Below are 13,989 nucleotides of genomic sequence, written 5' to 3'. Positions count from 1 at the left end.
AAAGCCAACTTAGACATGTGCAATTTTCACAACTGCTGAAACTGTAATTAAAGCTCTAAATGAAGTAACTTTGAAAACCAGGAGCTGTCTAAGTAAAGGATGCTGATTCTTTGAAAGGATTTGGCCTCTTTCATCCTCTTCTGCTGGTATTCACACGCCACAGGGGCATTAAATAAGATATATTGATGCACTTCCCACTTTTAGACTCAGCCTACGTTACCTTGACACGAATGATCTGTTAATTCCAGCTCACAAAAATATCACAAAAAACAAAGTTCTTACAGCATAATACTGGCATCCTGCCCGCCTTCTGAAAGCACAGGGACCATCAGGATCATTTTCTTCTTCAGGTTCTGATGCTGGAGATGGTACCTAGATAAAACAGATGCTCCATTTAGCAGTTACCAAGTTAACATATCAATGTATATAATGACTGAAAATAAAATCAGATCACAAACACACCTGCCTACATCCAGCACGTAGCTAATTTGCCTGAAACATTTAATGACTGGTAAATATTTTCTGTTACCAAAAAAACCCTTTTTAAGATTCATTCTCACTTCTAAGCACAGTTGGTACTGTTTTTGAACATAAAGGCTAGTCTTAATCAGTACAGTTTTTATATATTCCCTTTATATAGTCATAAATTGTGCAGGCATAAATGCTTGATGATGAGAATTATGCTTCACCTATAGGTAGCTGTACTTTTATCTGGAAACGTCTTTCTATAATAAGGGACTCTTTGGACCCAGACACAGCCAGCTCTGAGGTGCCATGTGGGTACTAGAAGCAAACCCAGGTCCCCTCAGAGCAGCAAGTGATCTCAACCACCGAACCTTCTCTCTAGCCCCTTAAATCAAGTCAGAAACAGAAATTTAGCCAAGTATATAAAAACATTGGTTGCTGAGAGAAACTTTAAGACTACAACAGTAGAGGAAAAGAGTTGCTACATTAAAGAGGATTTTGCCAGGACCAGATGCTACCAGCCAAATATCCTTAAATAATCTGAAAAGGACCTTTGGGACAGAACTGCTCATTAGAGCACAACTTTATGTCCTAAGAACAGGTTAAGTGGTGATATATAAAACACCCTTTGGTACAGCACAGAAACAACCAATAGAATGTCTACACTAACATGAAAGCCTCAGTCCTTGCGTCCGGGTTGTCCTCAACCTCACTTTGCAGTACAGCTTATTCTCACGAAGGCCTGCCTCATCTTACTAATGTGATCGTTCTGAATCTCAAAAATCTCATTCCCTTTTAGAGAGGATTTCCCCCCTCCACATTAATTCCAAACTGTGGTGGTTACCATGGAGCTAGGTCAAAAGGGCATTTATGTGAGGTTCCAGTATGCCTTCGATAGCCCACAGGAGAAAGGGACAGTGTACTGGGGCTGATTCTCCTTCCTGAGGCATCAACTCACAAACTCAACCTGTAAAGAAATCTCAACTTCACAGTGTGGCTCCTCTCCAGGTGTCTGACAATTTCTTGCACAAAGTGCCTCACTCCTTCCCAAGTATCACCCTAGGATGGACTCCAGCACACACAGAAAGGCACAGAGCAACCGCAGGAGAACTGGAACTACGATCAGTATGGACAGGGACAGACAGGGTTTCTCCATCTTCCCAGCTACTGTCTGCTAGTCAGCCTTGGTTAAAAGGCTTTCTTACACTTATCTACTCCCCTGTTCCTTGTTTACTGGGTAACATATTATCTCCCCACATGTCCTGGGAGAACTTAGAACTACAGTCTAAAAACCTACATTATTTGGTGATGACAGTCTCCAATAACCGGAAAATACTATAAAAACTAACAAAAGTTGTCTGTGACTTAGGGAAAGGTTTCAGGAAACTCTAAAACTTGTAAAATGCAATTTTAATGTAAGAAAGGAGGGGGAGGGACAACATAAGTAACTATAAAAATTTTGAGCTGAAATGAAAACTCCTTAATACACAAGGAATGTATGACAAGTTAAGCTTAATGAGGCCTTAAGTAAGGCAGTGGATGGAATAGCAGTCTGGAAACCATGCCCCTACGGTCACAGTATCTCATGACATCCTTCTCTTGAACACAGCAAGATGTTCTACATTCTCACTAGTACTGCCAATAAACTACCTGGCAAGCTTAACTGTGTCATTTTCTGACTTAGGCTTTTTAATAATTTCCCACTTGTCTACTCTCCTTACGCCATCTGTTCTATCTTTCCCTCTCCTGTTTGACTCCAGCAATGGCAAACTGCTACACTTCCCTTTCCTCGTGCTGTATTTCTGCTTGCAGCTTCTGTCTTCTCTACCTGGAAGGACTTGATCGGCCACTATGTGCATTCCTCATTTCTTCAAAATGATCATCTGATGAGTTTCCCGTGACTACAAAGGGGTACCCCAGACTACCCAGATAGTTCCTCTGACAAATAGTGACTGGTTTTATTAAGTGGTACTTAAGAACATTCAACATAAAGCATACTTTTGTGTATTTATTAATGCATATGAACACTGCAATATCATCTGGGGAAAAAAACCTAAGTAACAGGGTAAAAATGACCACAGGAAGCACACCCTAGGAACTGGGTTTATGAGGCTGCAGCAACCAAAGGCTTTGTAAGTAGTCTTGAGCCTGAAGTTGTGTATTTGATATTGACTTTTGAAAGAAAAAATTTTAAATAAATGAAATATTAAAATATGACACATCTGCTAGTAGATTCAAGTGGTTATTGTAAATTTTTTGTAATGCTCTAGGTTATATAGAAAAAAAGAAAAACAGATTTTGTCAGAGCAGGTGCTTTTTGAAAAAAATAACCTGACCCTTTAATATATACATATAAAAATCTTCTTTTAAAAATATCAATGATAAAAATAAATTTAAAAAATTAATTCTAAATAGTTTGCCAAGAACCTGTTGAATGGTTGACAAGGAATTTTTTTTTACAAGTTAAAATTTTAATTAACTCTTTTAAATCCTTAAAATTGCTATTACCTGACAAATAAAATTTACATTAAATCAAAAGAGATTATGCTGGTAGATACGAAAGAAAGAACACTGCTGGTACATGTTTATACTTATGTGTAAATGTCTTCTTCTAATACTGGTATCTTGGACTCAGTACTGCTATTTCTAAAAAGCCACTTCAGAAACAGGAAAAAGACAAAGATGCTTGTTTTTATAAAAGGTGAAACCTATGTAAACAACCCATACAGAATACATCTCTACAGCTGACAAAAAAATAACAGAGTAAATATGAAGCTAGAGGCAACATACATGTGTGCAAACACGCATACTTATGAAGTATGTAGAAACGTTTTATAACACTAGGTGAACGAAGCAGAATCAAGACTAAATGCCAATCATGTTGCAAACACAGCAGTACCAAAGAGTAGGAGGACACGTGGTTAAAACAGTTTCAAACAAGCACCTGTGGAAATTCATCTTCATCTGAGCTCTGAAAGTCATATTGCTTAATGTCACTCTTATTGATCACAGGCACTGTCTCAGGAGTGGGCTGCGGCGGGGCTAGCACAGCCTCTGCCTTAGGCTTCTTGGGGTGCTTCTTCTTTTGACGGACCACGTCAGAAGCCTCTTCTTTCAAAGACAAATGATGAGGGTGCTGTTTACATGACGAATTTTCCCCCAAAAGGAAGAAATGAAAATCATTTTAGAAATCATGAAAAACTATGCTCCTCTTTGAAAAACATACATTTTTCTTTAGGAGTTAATTTTAATTATGTTTTAAGTATGAAAACTTTATTATGTCATAAACTGAAACATGGTTTAGATTTACTTTCTGTAATTTATAATGAAAAATAATTATGTGTTTGATTTTGTTTTTTATGAATTGTTAATCTGTAATTTTAAGACTATTCTATTCTCATGCCATCCCATGTTTAAAAGGTATTTAAATTTAATTCTTACTTAAATCCACTGTGTTGGTGAACAAAATTCATTACTTTTTAAAAAAAAATAACTGAATTAGATCACTAATTTATTTATTTAGCTCTACACTAATTTCCAATTTATAAAAATGTCTATGTGAGGTAATTTTTTGAAAAAATAGATTTATGAGCTAGACAAACACTTTCATTTTTTTAACAACATGTAATTACTGCCTTGACTGAACAATAATCCAATGGTCCTTAAGTACCCCAGGGTCTGTGGAGTCCATCTGGCATAGGGTCTGACTGAATAAAGGGTTTGGCCTCTTCTCCTTTCCACGAAGCTTTTGTTTTATATACTGGTTGATAATGCTTTTGAGAAAAGAAGAACTGTCACTGTTAAAAATGCTGAAAAAGGACCATTCTGAGCAACAAATTAAAAACAGTATTAAAACTTAAAAATTATTAAGGAAGTTATATATTGTCTCATGTGGTCTAGATATTAAAAATACCTTAGAATGAGAAAGAGCACACACAAGGGAAATGCATTTAAGGGGCAGATCATACTTAGTGAAGTCTCTTGATAGAGATGGGTAGGGGTATAAACTATTACATCAAAAGGAAACTCCATTCTTAGCAATTTTCATTGTTTTAAGGTGGGATGAATGAAAATTAAGAATAGCAACAATGTGCATGGGGTAAGGCAACAGTGTGTTACACTGTATCTCTAAAAATAATAGACTATTTTTATTTATTTAGATAAGACCTAAAGTAAGATTCAATATAATTCTGTTAGTAAATATGGGTTAAAATTTTATATTGAATACCTAATAATCATCCTCTTAGGAAAAGCACTGATTGATATAAATGGATTAAAAAATAGTTTTCAAAGTGACATTTGTTGTGCTGATAACTTTATTGGGCTATCAACACAAGTGTGATTCAAAGGGAAGCGGTGGGTGGGCTAGATGCCTGTGATTAATAAGAACCTGCTGGTTGCACTGACACGAGCTGAATAAGGAGAGTCACACTGCTCCTCATTCTTCCTTAGTGTTTAAAAATGAACCCATGAGCAATTATCACTATACAGTTTTCAAAGATGAATTTTCCACAAACACCCCGAGTCACGTATAATGTCTTACTGTCTAGGTGTTTCATTCTTATCAATGCTTATTTTAATCTAAACTTCTTAAAATTAAAGGCTCTATACATTTTTGCATACCCAAATTAAGTAATATTGAATACAGCAAATGAGTACTATAGAAAAACACTGTAGTTAAAAATACAGTGTTCACCAAGGCTAGTTCTTTTACTTGGAATAAATTACTTATCCAGAAAGTAGAGGGCTTTCTAATGCCAATCAAGGTATGTAACTGGCAAATACTGGTTCTGGCAATGACCCTGTTTTCTAGAGAAGCAGACAGCACATTAAAAACAATCCACTTTGGTAGACATAAACTGTGAGTCTAACACTTAATACTTATGACTAGAAGTCACAGAGGCAGAGTTCTTGAGGGACTAATGGGTTTGTATGTATATAAAAACATCCATCAACGTGGTGGCATAACAAAAAAACAACATGCTATTTACTTTTCTCCTTTACCACCATATTTTGTGATTCATATGACTACTCATGATGCTCCCCAAAGAATATTTACCTTAGTTTTACATTCTTGAATTTTGTGATGATTTCCATTATGAAGAGTTGCTGGACTGGCATATAACTCTTTTTCTGATCTATTAACTTTCACTTCATTAAGGATTTCACCCCCATAGTCTCCCAAATGATATCTTGAAAAGATAATAAAGTAAAAGAAAATAAAACTGAGTTTAATTATAAAGAAAAATATATTCAAAATAATGACATTTTAAGTAACTGAACCAGCAAAACAGAGTTATCAATTGGGGTAGGGGGGTAGGAAGGGGTGAGACAGGGCCTCAGGGGTCCAGCCAGGTGGCATCAAAGTAGCTTCAACTCCCGATCCTCCTGCTGAAATTACAGGCATGTAACACCAAGTCTAGCTTTAGGATATCAGATTATTGTTAAGAGAAATGTTACAAAAACAAAGCAGTTCATATTTGAAATTCAATAAACAAGAAACTTTAACAATGCCTAAGGTATACAATACATAAATTAACCACGTGATGTGTTTTGTCAAGTACTAGGAATATAGCTTTGAATGGTTATTTCAGCAATAACACAAAGTTCCCTAAAACCTAACAGAACTTTAGTTTATTTAACTATGCAGGAAAATACTTCAAGATCATAATTCTGAAGGGTGCAAACAGGAAATTTTGCCTTCCAACCATTTATTTTAGTGTTCAAGAAAAAGTAATAAAGACAAATAGGCAAGAGAATCCTTAGGTTTCATTAAGAAAAGTCAATGATTCTCCCCAATATCTAAAAAAAAAAAAAATCAATTCTCTCTATCAGTGGTTCTCAATGTTCATACCCTTGGGTCATATATATCCTTCCTATCAGCTATTTATATCATGACTCAAATCAGTAGCAAAATTACAGTTATAAAGTACCAATGAAATACTGTTATGGTCGGGGTCACCACAGCAGTGAAGAACTGTATTAAAGGATAGCAGTATTAAGAAAGCTGAGAACCACTGCTCTATATCAAAGTACCCCCACTCCAATGAAATTCAAATCCATTACAATCTAATTTTAAAAATAACTAGTAACTACAAATCTTAAAGAGGAAGGAACGAAATTCTACTAGACTATCAATATCCACCGTCCATCACAAAACCTGGCTAGCCCGGCCCTCGTAGTACGGAACAGCAGTGATGTTACCTTTTTTCCACAACTTCCAGCGTTAAGTGCAATAATTCCCGTTTGGTTTTCTCTCTTCTCTTAATCATTTCCAAAATTGTTATGGCTCTGCTGAACTCCCGCCTCAGCTTCAGCATCTTCTCATAAGAAGCCTCATCATTCTTACGGTTCTTTTGAAATAATGACAATTTTAGAGAATAATGAAATACGTATCTTTTATTTATTTAACAAGATCTCACTAAACCTCAATTATTTAAATTAATAAAACAAACATCCAAATAGCAACCCCATAAGAACTCATCTGTGTATCTGTGAAAATTTAAGTACAGGCAAATGTTTAGGGGAAAAAATGCTGATAACTATTAGCATGGAAAGAATAGTTCTAATGTGGAAAAAAAGAAAGAAAAAATCCATCTGAACCTAGTATATAAAAATTATAAAGTCTTATTGCAGTAATGTGTTACCCAGTGATAAAAAAAATAGTTCTACCAAGTTCTAGATACCTAAAAAATAGCCCAAATGAGTGTCTAAACAAAAACCGTCTAAATCTGTAAGTGGGAGCTAAACGGTTTAAATATAATCAAGACAACACTTCACTTCTAGCAACACAGAAAACTGAAAATAAAATAATGAAATTCTCACACCCTCATAGAGACAGGGAGAAGGGAGATAAAGTGGTTGGTTTGCGGAGGGGTAACCAGGAAGGGGGACAACATTTGAAGTATAAATAAATAAATAATAATAAAAAATCTAAAGAAAGAAAGAAATGAGATTCTCACACTTCCATGTATAACTCATTGCAGGGAATGAAAAAGATCTAGCAAAAACTCTAGGCTTCAGAATATTGTTAATTTCTTACTTATAAAAATAAAACATAACTTCAACTAAGAGTTGGCTTCATTGTAATAAGCAGCGTTCACCAGAATATAAAATCACCAATGACGTACACATTAGGTCACATGCTCCACAGTGGTCTAATTTAAACTTAGATCTCTAATACTCAATTTTCACCTATACTTAAGCAGTAGTCTTTTCATTCCTGAGTTAACGATAGAATATAGAATTAGAAAGAATCTAAAAAATGTCAAAGATTTCATAAATATAAGATTAGGAATAAAAATAAAAACAGAAAAAAATGAACACCCTAAGTTTTATGTTTTTGTTTTGTGTATATTTTCTTGCACTTGTAAACTAATCATCTAGAAAAATCCATATTCTTTTATTGTGCTACATATGGAGTATTTTAAAATGCTAACAGTTTAATCTTATTTAACCAAAACAAAATTTGCTTTTCCCCTGCCCCTTGTTAGTACTCTGTGACAAAAGTAAAATATAGAGCAGAGTTTTAAGTAGTTTTGGGAGTAAACAGGCAACAACACTTGTAAATGAACAAACTAACATGATCAAAAGCAAACGTGTCTACAACACTGCTAATGCTATATATGTTTCCCAGACAGACAGACAGACAGACAGACACAGACAGACACAGACAGACACAGACAGACACAGACAGACACAGACACACAGAGACAGCTCACACACACAGACACTATGAGGCCACACACACATTGACATTCTTTTGAAGCTCTCACACATTCCCAACACACACACACATCATTTAAAAACACACACAACAATACACTCCCATGGATATTCATCTAGATTCCCAAAGGATAGTTTAGCTTTATCTCTGGTTATGTATAAACATACATAGTAAGATGCAGAATGAAAATGTCCAAATCTCTAATCTGTTTTATAAAATCTTTCAAAGATCCCAAGGATTAGTGGATTTTTTACAAAATTAATTTTTTTTTACAAATCTGACTCAGAATTAAAAATTGTTTGTTCAATAATATTCCATTATTTGGAAAAGATTTTGTGCATACTTTTACCTTTTTTTGGATGGGGGTCTTGCTCACTGAGCTAAATCCCAAACCTTTTTAAATAGAAATTTTATTCTTGTAGGTATTGAAAATAGATCTCATGTTATATGAAAGGATATCAAGAGTTAGACAATACAACTTGTCCTGTCATTGCTGACTACCCGGTTAGGATGGTGACTGTAGGGCTTACCTATTAAAATATTACTTTCCCTTTTAAATTAACCTAGAATGTTGTAGAATTATTTATATTTAGTTTGTCATTAAAATTTCCTCATAAGTTTAATATACAATGATTCTTTACTTGAAATAATTATTAATATCACAGCTGCCAATTGGTAAAAGTTTCTCTGTTTTGTTGATATTTAACCAAAAGAATGACTGAAAAAAAAAGAAAACACACACACACACACACACACAAGAGATTTCCCTTCCAGATTTTTTTTTTAAATGGAAAACAAAAAAAGAGGAAAATAGATCTTGTGATATAATACATGAAACACAGGGTATAAAGTTCTATTTTTCTGTGATCATCATGAATTTGTGGTTTTCCTTATTTTTTTTTTTAAATGGAAAATAGTTACTGTTGTAGTGTATTTTCAACCTGAGTTTCACTGACACTTTCCCATGATTACATTCAGGTTATAGTTTTTTAGCCCAACTACCACAGAAAGGATATGAGTAAAGGGACATGAGAAGAGGAGCAGCCCGTGGAGAAGAGGGTTGGGAACAAGAGGGGTTGGGGACAGAGTAAAAACACACGTGAAACCTCGCACTCTGAGAATTGACTTAAACTTTATGTGCTTCCTATCTCTACTGTAACTCCCATTTATTTATGTAAGTATGGGCTCATGGGCTAGTTATGAGTTACGATTTATTACTCTCATTACTTTAATGCTTCAACATTCCCACCTAACTTCAGGTTGGCTCCTGTGCCCGACTATGGCTCCAACATTCTGATTTTCTTGAACAGCAGAATCCTTTTTCCAGGTTTATGCAGACACTACTTCTAATCTCTTCCAACGGTTTTATTCTCTAGTTTCTGTTTACCCCTTCTTATAATGGGCTCTCTGCTCTGGGCCAACTTGTGCTTCCCTTAAAAGAAAACTTTTCCATTTATGTTTTATCTTAATTGTGTGTGTGTGTGTGTGTGTGTGTGTGTGTGTGTGTGTGTGCAGGTATGTGTACAAGAGTACAGGTGTCTACAGAAGCCAGGGGTGTTGAGTCACCCTGGAGCTGAAGTTACAGGTACCTGTGAACTTGGGTCTTCTCTAAGAGCAGCAAGTCCTCTCAACTGCTCCACCCTCCAGCCCCCTAGGATTAACTCTTTCCTTCTCATTGCAGTTGTATTATACTTCTGTACCTACCATCAAATCCCTAGGGAAGTGATTTTCAAACTACTGTCATTTCGAGTAATTGTGTATCTTTTTACAACGTAAATTGATTCACAGGTGATTGATGTGCACAGGCAGAACTGAGAACCCGGGAGTTTCCCTTCCCACCTAATTACTTTTTTGAGCCAAATAGAGGTAGACAGATGGTACAAGCAATAAATAAGACTGTATCTCTGGAGTTAGCATATTAAATACACACGCTGATTAGGATTTCCATGCTAGTACATTTAGATAAGATCACCTGGTGTAAAAATGTCCTAAAGTACCGATTAATATCCAAATTAATTTTAGTTCAGTGAGTTATAGCTAAGTTCTAGACTGTTATGTAAACATTTCAGGAGACCTTTTGGTCTTTGCATAAGCTGTGTTTTTAAGTTTAATGATGCAAAAAGGAAACAGGACCTTGTTCTGGGCAGTATTATCCCAAATGCTCCATCCTGCCTACCTCCTCTCTATCTTGTATGCAATACAACAATCTGTGGAGCACTTTCCCATCCTTCTAATTTTGAAACACAATAAACATCTGTTAATAGCACACAGTGAATAGCAGGGATAATCCATTTGGTCTACAATTGAAGAGAAGAATAAAAAACAAAGAGCACTGAAGAGGAAATGTAGTACCCTACAGAGGAAAATGAAAATAATGTAGCAAAAGGTGAGAGGCAATGTTAGGAGAAATTGGTACTGGTGATTGTGGAGCAGTGACACGCCCACTTTAAGAAACAGTTACTAGTAGTTCTCATAATACAACTGCTAAAAAAGAATAAACTATATTTTTATATCCATAATGTTACTTACATGCAAATGAACATCAATTTTCACATTTACTCACTAAAAGAAGCACAATACTATTTTCCTTTCAGCAAAGATTCTAAGAGTCATATCTGAATGTAATCCACGGAGCTGGTAGTTCACATTGCCAATGCTGACAAGTCTCTTTTTTGTATCTCCAGTCTCCATGTAAGCAAAGTTTAACTGTGCTCATAAACATAATTCATCTTAGTCTATTCTAATTAAAATGTTACACCTTCAGAATCCTTACATCTCTTTAGCTAAGACTGGAGTACTAAACTGAGAACTAGGCCTGTGATAGTGGCAGTCATATATTTAGGAAAATCTGTCCTCTGATGTTTAGGAAAACCACATTCATAACACTCACAAAAAATTTCTAGTTATTAACCAGTAGGAGAGTTTTTCCTAAAATATAGAATGCCTGCATCTGCTATACTTCACAGCTGTTACACTAACAGCTGACAGAGACAAGTTCTCAATGTTAGGAGAAACAAGAATCCACAGAAGATGCTTTGTTCCAAACTATAATTCTTCAGTATTTATCTGTGTGTTCCTGATCCCTTGTGGTAAGAGAATATGTTACCATGGGTAATATTTACTGTTCCTTATGAGAAATACAAGGCAGTGAACAACACTCTGAAACAATATTTTCATTTTATTCTATATCATTTCACAATACAAAATTCTATTTCTCTTAAATTCTGGTTCACACTTTTGAATTTGAGATGGAGACATATATGCCAATTTGAAATGACATAACTGACAACTAAGAAAATGAGCAAAAAATGCCACTGTTACTCTTAGGGATTGCCAGAACAACTCTTCCTTACTTCCAACCCCAAAAAGAGGCAGCAAGACCTATTTGCAGGAACAAGAATATCATTTCAAAACTCCTAAGTCTCCAATAAGGATAATTAGTGTTCAAATTCTTAACTTCCCAAACAGAAGTGACTCATGAGTGGATGGATACACAGTTTACTGAGGAACCTAAAACCTGTGAGGTTATAAGCACAGGAAACTTCCTATTGCTACAACCGCAAGTCTAAACTAGTTGTGATCAGACTGCTAAGGCAGGCTAAGGAAATACTGCAGACACATGGTGAAAAGATCAGCTGAAGTGTGGGCGTTCAGCCGTCAGGTCATCAGTGTCACTGTGTTCAAATAAGTAATGACAGTAAACACTGTCAAGCTACAGTTAGTTAAGTTACAATCGGACATTACCTTCCGAGTCTGCATCTTCTCTGTTCTCCTCCGAAAGGCAACATAAGGATCATTGTTGGTAGAGCCATCTCTCTTCTCTTGCTTAATCTGGGGGATGAGGGACGGCCCCCTGCAGTTCTTGCGTTTCCTCACCCAGTAGTCATATACAGCTTTAATAAGGTAGTCGTCTTCATTCAGCAGCAGTTTTGCTTCTTGAAGTGTTACAAGCTAAACGGAAAGCACGAGACGTCATCAATGGAAACATCCGAGAAAAGAATCAAGATAAACTACAGCAATTACAGAAAATGTGATCCACTGAAATAATTACAATTAGATACCATGACGGCAGGTGAAGATGTAATTCTATTCAACCTAACACAAGTCTTTTAAACTGGGATGTTATTTTAAGAATTCGTATTTTGCCCAGGGAGGTGGTGGTTTCACTACTTAAAATATCTGATAAGGAGCTGGAGAGATGGCTCAATTAGAAATGTGTTTGCCTTGTAAGCATGAGGACCTGATGTCAGGGATCAACACCCACATAAAAAAGGTGTGTGGTGTGTGTGCCAAGGAGGTGGTGACAAGGGACTCCTGCATACTGCCGGCTGGCTCGTCCAGCTCAGTCAGCAAACTCTAGGTTCAGTGAGGAACTATAACTCAAAAAGTAAGGTGGAGAGTCACTGAAGAAAGCAGGTATAACTTCTGAACACATGCATGTAAGCTCATGTGAGTTCCTGTGTTGACATAAATTTACAGAATAAATGTACTGACCACTGGATTTCCCAAGTCTATGATATTGACTTCTAAGGTCTATTATAATTTGACTGCTCTAGTATGTGTGTACACACACTTACACATATATAAGTCTTCACACAGAAAACTCTTCCTATTGCTACAACTGGAAGTGCTAAGGCAGGCTAAAGAAATACTGTAGACACATGGACAAAAGATCAGCTGAAGAGTAAGTTTTCAGCAGGTCAGGTCATCAGTGTCACTGTGTTAAAAAGTAGTGACAGTAAACACTGTCAAAGCTACATGCAGTTGAACCATCACAACCTTGCTGTATTACTTCTGGTAGGCTTTCCAGTCTTGAAATTACTTGATCTTTTTCTAATTCAGAGTTCATTATAAATAACTGACACCTCCATTTACATCCTGCTAAAAAAAGCTAGTTGAGTGATCCCATCTTCTCAAGGAGTAAGGTAATATATATGATTAAGCAAATTTTTATATATCTTATTTTGAGTTATATAAACATTTTACCTGCTGAATCCAGAAAGGAGAAATAAACCCATTAATGCCTATGTCAGAGCTCTTAGGGAAAGCACCTGTCAGAGACTTAACAGTATCTTGAACCAGTGTTGAGAACAAGAAATTTCTAGCACTAAGCCAGAGAGAGTAGTGGTTTTCTTTTATATGTAATTCCTACAAAGAAAAGCATATACTGCTAATTCAGCTAATTCTATCTAGTCCATGGGGCAGTCAGCTGAGGATACAAAAGGACTAGTATTTCTAAACATCGTTTTTTAAAGCTATTTTTAAAAATTATGCTTATTTAACTTGTATGCATGTATGCAAATGCATGTCTGCACAGGCCACAGCTCCTGTGTGGAGGCAGATGACAACTTTCAGGAGTGGGCTCTCGCTGAGGCATGCTCTCTTGTTTCTGCTGCTGCACTATGAACTGTAGCTTAGCTGGCATGGGGGCTTCTAAATGATTCTTCTCTCTGCTAGTCATCCTATGATCCTATCCCAGGATTACAGATTTCTGCCACTACATCTGACATTTTGGACACGTTCTGAGACCTGAACTCAGGCCATCAGGTTTCTTGTTGTTTTTAGCAGCTAGGTATTTCCCTGATCCTCTAAACGCAATCTTAAGAGAGAAGCTTCAAACTGTTAAACATTGTGTTGAACAGTAATTCAGATCCCTAAGGTCTACAAGAACAGGACTAGAACAAGAACTGAGCTTTCTGTCTGGTTCCTTCCTGTGCATCCATGTGCGCACGAGAGAGTGTAGCAGAGTAACTCAGGACCTAGAGCGGCTAGCTGAGCACCCACCTACTGACGACACT

The 13,989-nt window shown here is 36.2% G+C and overlaps 1 protein-coding gene across 2 annotated transcripts in view; it reads right to left on the bottom strand.

Moving 5' to 3' along the window:
- The window catches only part of Epc2 (enhancer of polycomb homolog 2), a 91,644-nt gene that overhangs the window by 15,583 nt on the left and 62,072 nt on the right, over positions 1–13,989 (bottom strand). The window contains exons 4-8 of one of the 2 annotated variants that reach the window (XM_032903264.1): positions 11,936–12,142; positions 6,670–6,818; positions 5,525–5,657; positions 3,410–3,601; positions 283–372 (exon numbers count right to left, since the gene is read on the bottom strand). In XM_032903264.1, the coding sequence (XP_032759155.1) occupies positions 283–372; positions 3,410–3,601; positions 5,525–5,657; positions 6,670–6,818; positions 11,936–12,142 (771 nt within the window). The remainder of the gene's footprint in view (positions 1–282; positions 373–3,409; positions 3,602–5,524; positions 5,658–6,669; positions 6,819–11,935; positions 12,143–13,989) is intronic. The other variant, XM_032903265.1, reaches the window with a different exon arrangement.

The sequence above is a fragment of the Rattus rattus genome, chromosome 5 (assembly GCF_011064425.1).
Source record: "Rattus rattus isolate New Zealand chromosome 5, Rrattus_CSIRO_v1, whole genome shotgun sequence".
Lineage (NCBI taxonomy): Eukaryota > Metazoa > Chordata > Mammalia > Rodentia > Muridae > Rattus > Rattus rattus.
This window is presented reverse-complemented; position numbering and strand designations above follow the sequence as displayed.